Source organism: Pelophylax lessonae, assembly GCF_965119305.1.
Source record: "Pelophylax lessonae genome assembly, chromosome: 1".
Lineage (NCBI taxonomy): Eukaryota > Metazoa > Chordata > Amphibia > Anura > Ranidae > Pelophylax > Pelophylax lessonae.
This window is the reverse complement of record NC_138768.1, coordinates 59,163,955-59,179,479: the sequence shown is the minus strand read 5'-3', so window position 1 is coordinate 59,179,479 and position 15,525 is coordinate 59,163,955. Positions and strand designations below refer to the sequence as shown.

General features: G+C 47.7%; 1 protein-coding gene across 2 annotated transcripts in view; it reads right to left on the bottom strand.

The window, feature by feature from the left end:
* Positions 1-4,076, bottom strand: part of POLI (DNA polymerase iota) — a 42,960-nt gene extending 38,884 nt beyond the window's left edge. For both annotated transcript variants that reach the window (XM_082273989.1, XM_082273990.1), the window contains exons 1-2: positions 3,946-4,076; positions 2,905-3,027 (exon numbers count right to left, since the gene is read on the bottom strand). In XM_082273989.1, the coding sequence (XP_082130115.1) occupies positions 2,905-3,027; positions 3,946-4,039 (217 nt within the window). In that variant the 5' untranslated portion in view covers positions 4,040-4,076. The remainder of the gene's footprint in view (positions 1-2,904; positions 3,028-3,945) is intronic.
* Between the last annotated feature and the right edge of the window lie 11,449 nt (positions 4,077-15,525).

The window sequence follows — 15,525 nt, the reverse complement described above, 5'->3', positions numbered from 1 at the left end:
AATGTGTGCCTATCAATGTTTATTAAGGGGTGTGCCGTTTGTTAGTCCTTACTTTGCAGGGAAACAAAAACCGGCACATCGCTGCAGTCAGAAGAGAGCTTTGTGTGGTTTCTCTCTCCTGTCACTCGCTCCGACAATTGGCGCGTCCCAGACATAAATAAATGATTTATGGCGGGGAATCATTGATCGGCATGTGCTGGAGCCAGTGACACGTGCAAACGAACCCCCGAAGAGGAAATGCTAAATCGTATATACAGCCCTCAAATTTTCCACTCACCTGCTCGCATTTTGCGAGTGGAAAATGATTGAGGGCGAGTGTGGGGGGTGCCTCCGGAGCCGCTCTCCCAGCGATCGCCCAAGGGAAGAGAGAGGAGAGGAAGAAGAAATCCGGCCGGATAATCACAGAGCGGGGATCGCCCCACTGTAACAGCTTTCATCTGAATTGCCGGGCGCTCACCGTCACACACAGTCCTGCCTCCTGGCCCGGCTCCTTTGATAGACAAAACACCAGACCAATAACGGGACGTGTGATGTCTATCATAGGAGCCGATTGAAGAGGCGGGACTGTGTGTGACGGTGAGCGCCCGGCAATTCAGATGAAAGCTGTTACAGTGGGGCGATCCCCGCTCTGTGATTATCCGGCCGGATTTCTTCTTCCTCTCCTCTCTCTTCCCTTGCAAAGGTGAGGCTGCATCGATGGGCACGGGTGAGGCGGTATTCATGAGCACTGGTGAGGCTGCATTCATTGGACACTGGTGAGGCTGCATTCATTGGACACTGTTGAGGCTGCATTCATTGGACACTGGTGAGGCTGCATTCATTGGACACTGGTGAGGCTGCATTCATTGGACACAGGTGAGGCTGCATTCATTGGACACTGGTGAGGCTGCATTCATTGGACACAGGTGAGGCTGCATTCATTGGACACAGGTGAGGCTGCATTCATTGGACACTGGTGAGGCTGCATTCATTGGACACTGGTGAGGCTGCATTCATTGGACACAGGTGAGGCTGCATTCATTGGACACTGGTGAGGCTGCATTCATTGGACACAGGTGAGGCTGCATTCATTGGACACAGGTGAGGCTGCATTCATTGGACACAGGTGAGGCTGCATTCATTGGACACAGGTGAGGCTGCATTCATTGGACACTGGTGAGGCTGCATTCATTGGACACTGGTGAGGCTGCATTCATTGGACACTGGTGAGGCTGCATTCATTGGACACTGGTGAGGCTGCATTCATTGGACACAGGTGAGGCTGCATTCATGGGCACAGGTGAGGCTGCATTCATGGGCACAGGTGAGGCTGCATTCATGGGCACAGGTGAGGCTGCATTCATGGGCAAAGGTGAGGCTGTACTGATGGGCAAAGGTGAGGCTGCACTGATGGGCACAGGGGAGGCTGCATTGATGGGCACAGGGGAGGCTGTATTCATGAGCACTGATCAGGCTGCATTGATGGGCACAGGGGAGGCTGCATTGATGGGCACTAATGGGCACACGTGAGGTTGCATTGATTGGCACTGGTGAGGTTGCATTGATGGGCACTGGTAAGGCTGCACTGCACTGATGAGATTCACTGATGATGCTGCACTGATGGGCACTAATAATAATAATATGTATTCTCTTCAATAACTTAGGCCAATATGTATTCTGCTACATATTTTCGGTAAAAGAAAAAAAAAAATCCCAGTAAGCGTATATTGATTGGTTTGCGCAAAAATTATAATGTCTACAAACTATGGGATAGATTTATAGAATTTTTATTTATTTACTAGTAATGGTGGTGATCAGCGAATTATAGCAGGACTGCGACATTGTGGTGGACAAAATCGGACACCTGACACTTTTTTTGGGGACCAGTGACATTACTACAGTGATCAGTGCTAAAAAAAATATGCACTGTCACTGTAATAATGACACTGGCAGGGAAGGGGTTAACATCAGGGGCGATCAAAGGGTTAAATGTGTGCCTAGGGGGTGCTTTCTAACTGTGTGGGAATGGTCTGACTGGGGGAAGGCAGAGATCCATGTTCCTGCTTAGTAGAAACATAAGATCACTGCCTTCCCTTGTCACCCAATGATACATAGGCAGACTTACACACTCGTTTACATAGGCAGACCGCTGTTCTGCCTCTCTTTGGAACAATTGCGGGTGGCTGTCGGACATCAGGTCTGCCAGACCCGCTGATTGGCTCCTCCTCTGTCCAATCAGGTCGCGATTGGGTCTCTGGCGGCGCGCACATGTCCCCTGGAGGCTATTGCATGCAATGACGTACAGGTATGCGATTTTGCGCAATAGAGCCGACCTGCCGCAGTAAACAGCGTTTTTGCATTGAAGTCACCAGGGGGCGTTTTTGCATTGAAGATAATAGATGTGATTTTGCACTGAAGTCACTAGACGGCATTTTTGTATTGAAGTCACTGGGACGTGATTTTGCAAAATGCATGAAAACTGTATGAAAAGACGCAGGTTTAATAACGCAAACCGCATCAAGTGCAGCCGCATAGATGTGAACCTGGACTAAATAAATTGTGGCCATACAAGGACACCCGCTGGTGAACACAGGAACTACAACCTTCCACTCTGGGAAGCACAGTGCCACCTGCAGGTGATCCAGGTCCTGACACACACACAGTGTATGACCACAGGCTTTCACATAGACTGAGATTTTATAGCAATGCTGGAGGAGGTCCGGGAATAATCACCAAGCAGGAAAGTATCATTAGATGTGGACACTGGCCCGGCTATATATATATATATATACACATACAGATGGTGCCACAGCTTCCCTGCCACTGACATGACTCTGCATTGGAGACCCAATTTGGAAAGCGTATCTCATTGGCGCCTCTACAAAACACATAGAAGATGATGAGATATCAGCCATAAATCCTCACCTAGAGGCTTGTCCCTCAGCTCCGGGTTTCTGATCATTTCCACTTGTGCGTAGAAGCAGTCCATGTCCAGGTGAACGATGACCCTTTGTGAAGAGCTGTCACATTTTGTCCGCTGTCTGGAAACTAAACAGAACACAATATAACCATCACCCTGTGTAAAAGATGAACTTTAGACGTACCTTTCTTTTCCACCAGCTGCCTAGCATAAACAGTATGCATGTCTAAAGGGATGCCAGAAATGTATTCTTTCATATAATGCTGCTGCAGCATCCCTTTAGACATGCATGCTGCTTTATGCTAGCCATTGGCTGCTGCAGAATTTAGCTGTGCAATCTGCTGAGCAGTTGCTTGATTTGTCACCATCAGGGCTGCTCACACCAGAGGCTGTGCTATTGGCTGATGTGAGTGAGCCCTTAATCCATTCGTTCCCCAAGCATTACATGAAAGAATCCATCCCTAGGAACCCTTTAGATGTGCAGACACCATTGGTGGTGCAGCCTTTAGCAGGAATATAATGTACAGTATGGGGGAGGGGTGCAGGGATATAATGGACAGTAGGGGGAGGGGGGCAGGGATATAAAGGACAGTATGGGGGAGGGGTGCAGGGATATAATGTACAGTAGGGGGAGGGGTGTAGGGATATAAAGGACAGCATTGGGGGGGGGGGGGGCAGGGATATATTGGACAGTATGGGGGGGGGGGGGTGCAAGGATATAATGTACAGTAGGGGGAGGGGTGAAGGGATATAATGGACAGTATGGGGGGAGGGGTGCAGGGATATAATGGACAGTATGGGGGGAGGGGTGCAGGGATATAATGGATAGTATGGGGGGAGGGGTGCAGGGATATAATGGACAGTATGGGGGAGGGGTGCAGGGATATAAATGGACAGTATGGGGGGAGGGGTGCAGGGATATAATGGATAGTATGGGGGGAGGGGTGCAGGGATATAAATGGACAGTATGGGGGAGGGGTGCAGGGATATAATGGACAGTATGGGGGAGGGGGTGCAGTGTGGGGGAGGGGTGATGAGGTTATTACATGCTGTCAGGTGTAGAGGGGTGTCTGAGTGCCCCTCCTCCTCCTCCCAGGACCTCCAGTCCTCCTCCTCCTCCTCCATTCCCGGGGATTCCATGTCTCTTTGGCCTCCAGACTGTCACAGGATGGGCGGGGCTTCCTTCACACGTGGGTCTGCGATGGAAAGAGACCCCGTCCCCTTGCCCAGAGCTTCCCTTCCTCGAGCTTTCCCCGCCCCGACACGTCACCTGTCAATCCAACTGTGAGAAGCAGTCGCCAGGTGGCGCTGTCTCGCTGTCACATCACAGCATGGCGGCAGCGCTGTTTATTTCGGTCAAAAGGTGGCGCTGTCTCTTCACACGGTGGCAGCGTTCTCCTCTTTGCTCGCCAGGTGGCGCTGTCTTTGCAGTTCTATCACAGTACGGTCGCAGCGCTCCATATTCCGCCCAGCAGGTGGCGCTGTGTAGACAGGCAGAGATACATTGTATCACTCAGGAGGAGTTCGGAGGATCAGCTGTCATTCATTTCCATGGAGAGATCTGATATCTCTGATTGTATTCTGTTCTCTCCGCCTGCAGTTCTAATGAATACCACAGGGGGCGCCTCCATACATGGTTACAGAAGAATGAAATACTGTATATGAACACAATTCCCAGGCTGGGAGTTCTCACCTTTCATATTATAATGGGAATTTTCAATGGCAGGAAGAAGATTGCTTGTAAAGAGAATCTGTCTGCAGGAAGAAGAGGAACAACTGAACAATGTAGTTGTTCAGGTTTGGGTGGAGAGGGGGAGGGGATGGCAGGTTTGTGAATTACTGGCACCCCCTTGTGTCTGCTGAAGAGCATTGCAGCTGCCTGTGTGTCAGATTGGATTGTGTGCGATTTGTGTATGGTGCTCCTGATCCGCAACAATGTGAACGCAGCCCAATAATGCGCATGCGCTGTGCGCCGCGCTTCGTTCGCACTCTGTGATTGGCCGAAAGGTGCAAAATGAAGCGTTTTCTCACTGCGGGAAGAAATTTGCTGCTCTTTAGCAGACGCCATTATTAATGACACCCCATGCAACTGCTAACATTTATTTATTTATTACAGGTACTTATATAGCGCCATCACTTTACATACATTATATTACCAAAAGTATTGGGACGCCTGCCTTTACACACACATGAACTTTAATGGCGTCCCAGCCTTATGCCCCATATACACGTTCCGATAATCGTAAGATAAAACTCACCTTCGACTTGATCGCACGATAATCTGACTGTTAGTACACAGCTTTCGACAGCCGATCACGACAGTTTGTCCAACAAAATCCGAAGGGACAAACAGGAAAACTTCTGTCATACGATAGCCTAGCGAACGACAATCGTTTAATCAGTACAGTGTGCGTCCGCTAAAAATCGATCGACAAAGACCGCGCATGATCAGAAACAGTAAAATAGCACAGAAAAAGCCTGGCTGCCATTGTTTTTGTTTTGCACCATCTGATACGTAGCTAAGCAACCAGGAAGCTCTTCCAGAATCGTACGAAAAAAAAATCCTATGTTTGTACGCATTGTTGAATTTGATATTAGTATCATGCAACAAAATGCGAACAATAAGTCGTCCGATTATCTGAACGTGTACAGGGCATTAAGCTGGATACACATTATACAATGGTCTTTAGATTTTTTCCTTTAGATTTACCAAAACCAGGTCAAATCTAAACACTTTCAATTTGTATGTAATCAGGCAGGCCCTTGCAATGCATAGTTGAAGGTAAATCTAAAGGAAATCTAACAACAAAAGTTGTATAGTGTGCATCCAGCTTCAGTCCGTAGGGTTCAATTTTGAGTTGGCCCACCCTTTGCATCTATAACAGCTTCATCTCTTCTGGGAAGGCTGCCCACAAGGTTTAGGAGTGTCTATGGGAATGTTTGACCATTCTTCCAGAAGTGCACTTGTGAGGTCAGGCACTGATGTGGACAAGAAGGCCTGGCTCACAGTCTCTGCTCTAATTCATCCCAAAGGTGTTCTATCAGGTTGAGGTCAGGACTCTGTGCAGGTCAGTCAAGTTCCTCCACCCCAAACTCTCCATGTCTTTATGGACCTTGCTTTGTGCACTGGTGCGCAGTCATGTTGGAATAGGAAGGGGGTCATCCCCAAACTGTTCCCACAAAGGTGGGAGCATGAAAGTGTCCAAAATATCTTGGTATGCTGACACCTTCAGAGTTCCTTTCACTGGAACTAAGGGGCCCAACCCCTGAAAAACAACTCCACACCATAATCCTCCCTCCACCAAATGATTTGGACCAGTGCACAAAGCAAGGTCCATAAAGACATGAATGAGTGAGTTTGGGGTGGAGGAACTTGGCTGGCCTGCACAGAGTCCTGACCTCAACCCGATAGAACACCTTTGGGATGAATTAGAGCAGAGACTGCGAGCCAGGCCTTCTCGTTCAACATCAGTGCCTGACCTCACAAATGCGCTTCTGGAAGAATGGTCAAACATTCCCATAGACACACTCCTAAACCTTGGTCACTCTGACAGAGCTACAGCATTTCTCTGTGGAGGGAGGAGAAACTTCCAGAAGAACGACCATCACTGTAGAACTCCACCAATCAGGCCTTTATCGTAGAGTGACCAGACGGAAGCCACTGCTCCCTAAATCCTGCCTGGAGTTTGCCGAAATGCACCTGAAGGACTGGTCTGATGAAACAATATTGAACTATTTGGCCTGAATGGAAAGCGCCATGTCTGGAGGAAACCAGGCACCGCTCATTACCTGGCCAATACCATCCCTACAGTGAAGCATGGTGGTGGCAGCATCATGCTGTGGGGATATTTTTCAACAGTAGGAACTGGGAGACTAGTCAGGATCGAGGGAAAGATGAATGCAGCAATGTACAGAGACATCCTTGATGAAAACCTGCTCCAGAGCACTCTGGTCCTCAGACTGGGGCGAAGGTTCATTTTCCAACAGGACAACAACCCTAAGCACACAGCCAAGATAACAAAGGAGTGGCTATGGGACAACTCTGTGAATGTCCTTGAGTGCCCCAGCCAGAGCCCAGACTTGAACCAGGTTGAACATCTCTGGATAGATCTGAAAATGGCTGTGCACTGACGCTCCCCATCCAACCTGATGGAGCTTCCAAGGTCCTGCAAAGAAGAATGGGAGAAACTGCCCAGAAATAGGTGTGCCAAGCTTGTAGCATCATACTCAAAAAGACTTGAGGGTGTAATTGGTGCCAAAGGTGCTTCAACAAAGTACTAAGCAAAGGCTGTGAATACTTATGTACATGTGATTTTCTTCATTTTTTATTTTTAATAACATTTGCAAAGATTACAAACAAACTTCTTTCACGTTTTCATTATGGGGTATTGTTGTAGAATTTTGAGGAAAATATTTAATTTAATCAATTTTTGAATAAGGCTGTAACATAACAAAATGTGGAAAAATTGAAGCGCTGTGAATACTTTCTGGATGCACTGTACACTAGGACCAATTTAGACAGGAGCCAATTAACCTTCCAGCATGTCTTTGGAGTGTGGGAGGAAACCGGAGTACCCAGAAGAAACCAATGCAGGCACAGGGAGAACATGCAAACTCCAGACAGGCAGTGCCATGGTTAGGATTTGATCCGGCAACCCCAGTGCTGCCAGGCGGAAGTGCTAACCACTTAGCCACTGTACTGCTAGCATGCACATTTTCACACGCACTGAAGCACTTGGTGCCACAGCACCATGCAGATCAACGAGACATGATTTTGCAAAAGGGTCGGGGACACAGGGTAGTTTTACTGAGCTGATGCTGGTTTTGCTTCTTGTTTGGTGTATTGTAGGTGGGTTGCCACAGTAATAGGAATGCATGTCGGCGATTGTACCAGTTCTTGAATATTCTGGTTCCCAGGATACTGTGTGACTGTCAGTCATTGGTTGCTAGGATGTCGCCAAATGGACAACACAGCACCATTGATGGCTAGGATGCAGGCTGCTGGGTCAAACAGCATCTTTGGTTTCTAGGACAAATGCTGCTCGGTTGCACAGTGTCATTGGTTGCTAGGATGCTGGGCTGCACCTATCATTGGATGATAGGATGCAGGCTGCTGGGGTTCACAGTGCCATTGGTTGCTAGGATGCATGCTGCTGGGCCTCACAGCATTATTGGGTGCTAGGATTCGGGCTGGTGGGTCTCACAGCATCATTGGTTGCTAGGATGCAGGCTGCTGGGTCTCACAGCATCGTTGGTTACTAGGATACAGGCTGCTCGGCTACATAGTGTCACTGATTGCAAGAATGCAGGCTGCTGGGCCTGACAGCATCATTGACTGCTAGGATGCTAGGATGGCTGGGCCATATCCATCTATGGATGCTAGGATGCAGGATGATGGGCTGAACAGTGTCAGTAATTGCTGAGATGCTGGCTGCTGGACTACACAGCATCATTGGTTACTAGGATGCAGGATGCTCGGCCTCACAGCATCATTGGTTGCTAGAATGCAGGCTGCCAGGCCTCACAACATCATTGGTTGCTAGCATTTAGGTTACTGGGTCTCACAGCACCATTGATTGCTAGAATGCAGGCTGCTGGGCCTCACAGCATCATTGAATACTAGGATGCAGGCTGCTTGGTCTCACAACATTATCGGTTGCTAGAATGCAGACTGCTTGGTCTCACAGCAGCATTGTTTGCAAGTATGCAGGCTGTTGGACCTCAGGGTATCAATGATTACTAGGATGCAGGCAGCTAAGCCTCACAGCACCATTGGTAACTAGGATACAGGCTGTTTGGTCTTTGTTATAATACTAGTAGGAGTCTGTCGTGTAGAGGAAGGCCTACCGATAGCCAGTGGACGGAGCTTGGATGGGGTCCCCCGAGGTGAGTAGCACAGGCTAACCTGAGGTGCGGAATCTAAGTATCCACCGGTCTTCACCAGGGCCTCTGATGGGGAGGATGGATTTGGCTGCGGGTGAATACCAGGTCGCGGTCCCCAGGGTCGCCCCACCAGGGGAGGACTGGTCAAGGTCTGAAGGCAGATGAGCAGACAAGGAGGATCCAAGAGAATAGTCAAACGAGCCGGGGTCAGGACGGGCAGCAAGCAAACAAAGTTAGGGACGAGCCAAAGGTCAACAGGAATCAGGCAGGGATCAACAGGACGCAGGTTCAGGAACATGGAGAAGCTGAAGACAAGACAGCAAAGGCACAGTGCTGCTGGGGTGTTTAAATAAGGCAGCCTGTTGCCAATTGCTGCAATTAGCCTGCACTAGGTTAACCCTTTGGATGACAGACAGCACATCAGTGTGCTCAGGGAGCGTTCCTAACAGTCTCACAGCGCAATTGGTTACAAGTATGCAGGCTGTTGGACCTCAGGGTATCATTGGTTGCTAGGATGCAGGCTGCTGGGCCTCGCAGCATCATTAGAGGCTAGGTTGCAGGCTGCTGGGCCATATAGCATCATTGGTTAATATGGGGCACCATAACAACCAATAATGCTATGTGGCCCAGGTGCCAGCATCCTAGCAACCAGCTCAGTAATGCTGCCCTATGAGTACAGGGCAAAATTACTGATCTGCAGTAAGGACGGAGTGACCTGCATGGACATCCCAACCTCAATGTCACTCCCCACCGAATGTCTGCTAAGGCATTTGCCTAACTTTATATAACTGTAATGAAAATACAGCGCAATCTCAACTCATCTGTGTATAACCAACATTATTTCTACATAAAAGGATCTTTTAGTATCGTGAGTAAGGATCGATACAAAGTGACTAAATACAAAAAACTCCAAGTGAAATATACATACAATGTATCTATTACAACAAGTCTTCAGTGATATTCAATCAATCCAAAACATAAATAAACAAATGAATCCTGCCACCTCTGCGAGGAAAAATAAATTGAATCAGTCCAAAGGATCAACGGATAATTCTACCACCCAGTGGCGGCTGGTGTATTGGGGGCGCAGGGGCGCTGCCCCACCTATCCATGCGTCCGGCCCCCTAATCTACATGCGGGGTGCTGGACGCATGGAGTTCAATGCGGCTTTTTTTTTTTTAGCCATGTGATTAGAGCCAAAGGCTCTAATAGGCTAAAAAAAAAAGGTGGACTTGGGGCGCAGAGCACTGCGCCCTGAGCCCACCCAGTTGTGTGACAATAGAGAATGAAAATTCGCTATTGTCACATGGGCCCTCCTCCTGGCCAATCAAGAAGCGGGTCGTGAGACCCGTTTCCCAATTGGCCGAAATTTGAAGCTATGCCATTGGGCATGGAGGAGGAGGAAGGAGACGCTGAAGACCGAGAAGGGAAGAAGCGAAAGTTGCCGCCGCCGCTGCCGCACTTGTCCAGATATCGCGTCCAGGCAGGGTGAGTGAGCCGGGGGGGGGTCCTGCTGTGGTCTGGGGGGGTGTATGATGCGCAACCTGGTGTGGTCCGGGGGGGTGTGTGTTGAAGTCCGTCTGCTGCCCCCCCGACCCATGGAACACCAGCCGCCACTGCTACCACCTCTGTACCTCTGTGTGAGAAAATCAACTCGAAAAGACTTCACCACCAATGATTCCTAGCAGCTCACCTCCAGCTTTGACTCCTGTTTAACCAGAGAGTCGAAGAACGCTGTTCCCCATTAGAGATGGTCAAACTCTAAATGGATGGATGTCCCTGGATGTATCAGGAGGATCCCAGTTTTTCTTATATAATGGTCCACCATAGGGAACAAAAACAATATATCTAGTGCTCTCTGTAAAAACTTTTATTACCACACAAATGAAAAGAGCTCACTCACATAATGTAGCACTAAGCCGTGCCAGCTGTAATGTGCTCCTAGTATACATCCACTGGCTTTCAGCCATAAAAATCGGTAATGGTTGTTGGTACAGTAATCCCCCGCTACATCGCGGTTCAGTTTTTGTGGTCCCGGTAATTCGCGGTTTTTTTTGTAATGTTATTTTACTATATAAATCATTAAAAATGAAAGATTTTTGTGTTTTTCATAGCTCTTGCTCTGTCTCTAAGTATCTTTTATGTGTTTAAATGAGTTTCTATTGTTTTAAAAGTGTGTTTAAAGACCTTTAAATGCTTCTACACGTACAGTGACAGTAAAAAAATCATGCCTACAATGCATTTTAATAGGGTTTTTCTATTTTGCGGAATTTCACTTTTCGCGGCTGGGTCCGGAACGTAACCCCAGCAATGGAGGGGGGTTTACTGTATAGCCAAATGTCAGCTCCTGCCTCCTGCCTCCTGCCTCCTGCGTTGCGTTCTCAAATGAACTTCTTCAGTGGGGTCACTGAAGAACCCCTTCAGAACTTCTTCAGACCCACTGAAGAAGTTTGTTTGAGAATAGGGTTTCCATCCCTCCAGATTTGACGGATCGGATGTCTCCGCTGACATCCGATGCCCCATAGGGATGCATGGGGGGACTGTTCAGATCCGCCAAAAAAAAGGACAGGCGGATCTGAACGGTCCCTGCCTGTGTGAAAGAGCCCTAAAAGATTTTTTTTATGTAGAAACAATGTTGGTTATACACCGATGAGTTGAGATTGCGCTGTATTTTCATTACAGTTTTATTTATTGGAGTGAAGTGAAAGCATTTTTTGATACTGGCAGAAATTCATTATTAATAATATTTTTTGCACTTGTGCACTAATATTGGGTAGAGGATATTGTGTGGTTTATATTTTTAGATACAGTATAATAATTATTATAATTTGAGTTGCCTCTCCCTCATTGGCGGCACATCCCTGCATTGTGCATCCATAAATGGTGCAGATTGTCTCATGGCATTATAGCATGTACAGTACTAGATGAGAAGTGTGAAGGGGCCCTTAGACATATATGGGGTCTACAAATGTACAGCTGCATGCAGGGGGCAGATTGTTACCAAGACCCAAACATACAGCTGAAGATCTTTGTTTGGGGGGGGGGGGGGGGGGCTGGGGGGATGTGTCACAGAGCCACATCATTACTGTCACCTCATCTCTGAATGTCCTCACATGAAACCAAGACGTGTGACTAATACCTGCCTAGATGAGTCACCCGGAACCCATCATCACCCAAGTTTACTGAGTCTGACACCATGACCACATACAGTATCTCACAAAAGTGAGTACACCCCTCACATTTTTGTAAATATTTTATCTTTTCATGTGAGTGCCGGTTCACATTTGTGCGATCACAGAGATCGCATGTAATTGGGAGTGCACTGCTCCTAAAATTACATGCGATCTCTGTGCGGTGCAATTTCAGCCATACAGTTTGTATTTCTGAATTCGCACCGCAATCGCACTGAAACACGCTCAGGACCCTTTTTTTTGGTCCGCAGCAGAATCAGATCGCATGGTGGTTCACACTAGTCCGATTCTGTGCGAACTTTCAGATCGCACTGCGATATGCGATCTGATCTGGGGGTGTCCTTAACTTTGAATTGACACCCCCAGCGTATCGCATATGGCAGTGTGAACTGCCTGTTGTGCGGATGCGATGCGGGAACATGCTGTATATTTGCAGCGTTCCCGCATCACATAAATGTGAACCGGCACTGAAGAAATGACACTTTGCTACAATGTAAGTGAGTGTACAGCTTGTATAACAGTGTAAATTTGCTGTCTCCACAAACTCAACACACAGCCATTAATGTCTAAAGCACTGGCAACAAAAGTGAGTACACCCCTAAGTGACAATGTCCAAATTGGGCCCAATTAGCCATTTTCCCTCCCCGGTGTCATGTGACTCGTTAGTGTTACAAGGTCTCAGGTTTGAATGGGGAGCAGGTGTGTTAAATTTGGTGTTATCGCTCTCACTCTCTCATACTGGTCACTGGAAGTTCAACATGGCACCTCATGGCAAAGAACTCTCTTAGGATCTGAAAAAAAAAAATAGCTGCATTACATAAAGATGGCCTAGGCTATAAGAAGAATGCCAAGACCCTGAAAATGAGCTGCAGCACAGTGGCCAAGACCATACAGTGGTTTAACAGGAGAGGTTCCACTCAGAACAGGCCTCACCATGGTTGACTAAAGAAGTTGAGTGCAAGTGCTCAGCGTCATATCCAGAGGTTGTCTTTGGGAAATAGACAGATGAGTGCTGCCAGCATTGCTGCAGAGGTTGAAGGGGTGGGAGGTTGAAGGGGTGGGGGGTCAGCCTGTCAGTGCTCAGACCATACGCCGCACACTGCATCAAATTGGTCTGCATGGCTGTCGTCCCAAAAGGAATCCTCTTCTAAAGATGATGCATAAGAAGGCCGGCAAACAGTTTGCTGAAGATAAGCAGACTAAGGACATGGATTACTGGAACCATGTCATGTGGTCTGATGAGACCAAGATGAACTTATTTAGTTCAGATGGTGTCAAGCGTGTGTGATGGCAACCAGGTGAGGAGTACAAAGACAAGTGTGTCTTGCCTACGGTCAAGCATGGTGGTGGGAATGTCATGGTCTGGGGCTGCATGAGTGCTGCCAGCACTGGGGAGCTACAGTTCATTGAGGGAACCATGAATGCCAACATGTACTGTGACATACTGAAGCAGAGCATGATCCCCTCCCTTCAGAGACTGGGCTGCAGGGCAGTAATCCAAAATGATAACAACCCCAAACACACCTCCAAGACAACCACTGCCTTGCTAAAGAAGCTGAGGGTAAAGGTGATGGACTGGCCAAGCATGTCTCCAGACCTAAACCCTATTGAACATCTGTGGATCATCCTCAAATGGAAGGGGGGAGCGCAAGGTTTCTAACACCCACCAGCTCTGTGATGTCGTCATGGAGGAATGGAAGAGGACCCCAGTGGCAACCTGTGAAGCTCTGGTGAACTCCATGCCCAAGAGGGTTAAGGCTGTGCTGGAAATTAATGGTGGCCACACAAAATATTGACACATTGGGCCAAATTTGGACATTTTTACTTAAGGGTGTACTCACTTTTGTTGCCAGCGGTTTAGACATTAATGGCTGTGTGTTGAGTTATTTTGAGGGGACAGCAAATTTACACTGTTATACAAGCTGTACACTCACTACTTTACATTGTAGCAAAGTGTCATTTCTTCAGTGTTGTCACATGAAAAGATAGAATAAAATATTTACATAAATGTGAGGGGTGTACTCACTTTTGTGAGATATTGTAACTATCACCTTTCTCATCACGTCCCTCTCCTTCCCATGGGACCAGTTGTTACATCTAAACATTTAATTTTAGGATGAATTAGATACGGTCATGGTTCCTACTGTCAGAATTCACCTGTTGAAGCTGTAAGAAACAAGCGGGGGTAAATGATGACTTCTGGGGTGGGGCTGCTATTCCCACGCTGCAATTACGGTGGAGACGTCTGGTCTTGTCTGCTGTGACTAATCAGACTCTTGGGGTGAATGTGGATGGCGCAGGGGAACGCTGATCTCCTACAGAGTCAGACATCTGAGGGTATAGGGAAGGCAGGTTTATAGGTTTCTGAAGATCCTAACCGGATACACTGAGTTTAATGAGATTTTGCTGAAAATGTAACATTGCATTCTCTGATCATCAGTAGAAGAAATGAGAAGGAGATTCATTATTGCATTAATATTATCAGATATTTTATAGATTTTACCTAGCAAAGGTGTGTAGGCATGGTTAGAGGGGAAGTAAACTCTTCCTTTTTTTTTCTCCCTGCAAAGTAAATGAATAATGTGCTAGTATGCATCGCATACTAGCACATTATGTGACACTTACCTGCAACAAAACCTGTGTTGTACCCGCTGGTAGCCGCATCCATCTTCGTCCGTCTTCTTTCCGGGTCTGCGGAATCCGGCTGTATTATTGGCCGGAACTGCGTGACATCACTCCTGCACATGTGCGCGGGAGCTGCCGGTCATGGCACAGGGCTCTGAAGAAACGGCACGGCCACCGTTTCTTCAGAGCGCATGCGCTGATGATGTCATTGGCTGCATAAAATGTAAATATCTCCTAAACGGTGCATGTTTCGGAGATATTTACAGTACCTATAGGTAAGCCTTATTCTAGACTTACCTATAGGTACAAGTTATACAAGTGGGTTTACAATCACTTTAACCACTTCCCGACCACCCTCCGTAGTTTTACTACCTGCGCAAACTGACATAGACTTATGCCGGTCACACGCAGGAAGCTAGGGAGCGAGCGCACACCGCATACTTGCCAACTGTCCCTTTTTTCCTGGGACAGTCCCTGCAAATAGGAGCCTGTCCCAGGTAATTTATATTGTCCCTGGAAGCGTCCGTTAATCGGGCTGCCCATAAATGTTACGCAGAAGTAGTGCAGCTGAATGGGAGAATTATTCCAACTCTGCTACTGTGGCCTTAAGTTTGAAATTCCCTTTTTAATTTCCTGTAATTCTCTCTATATTCAGTAGACTCTATAATCTGATAAGTAGGCGAGATTAATTATGCAGAGTGGGCGGAGCTTCAGTGAAGTGGGTGTGGTAATTGATAGCTGTGCTGCAAAAGTGTCCCTGGAAATTTTTTTTAAATGTTGGCAACTATGACACCGGCGCACTCCCACCCCCACTCGGCAGTGGGGAAGCCGATGCACGGGTCAGGCGGCTCCGATTGCAGCCTGACACCCGTGATCGCTCCCCGGTGAGAGAAAAGGACGGTCGGCTGTTGTAAACACAGCTGACCG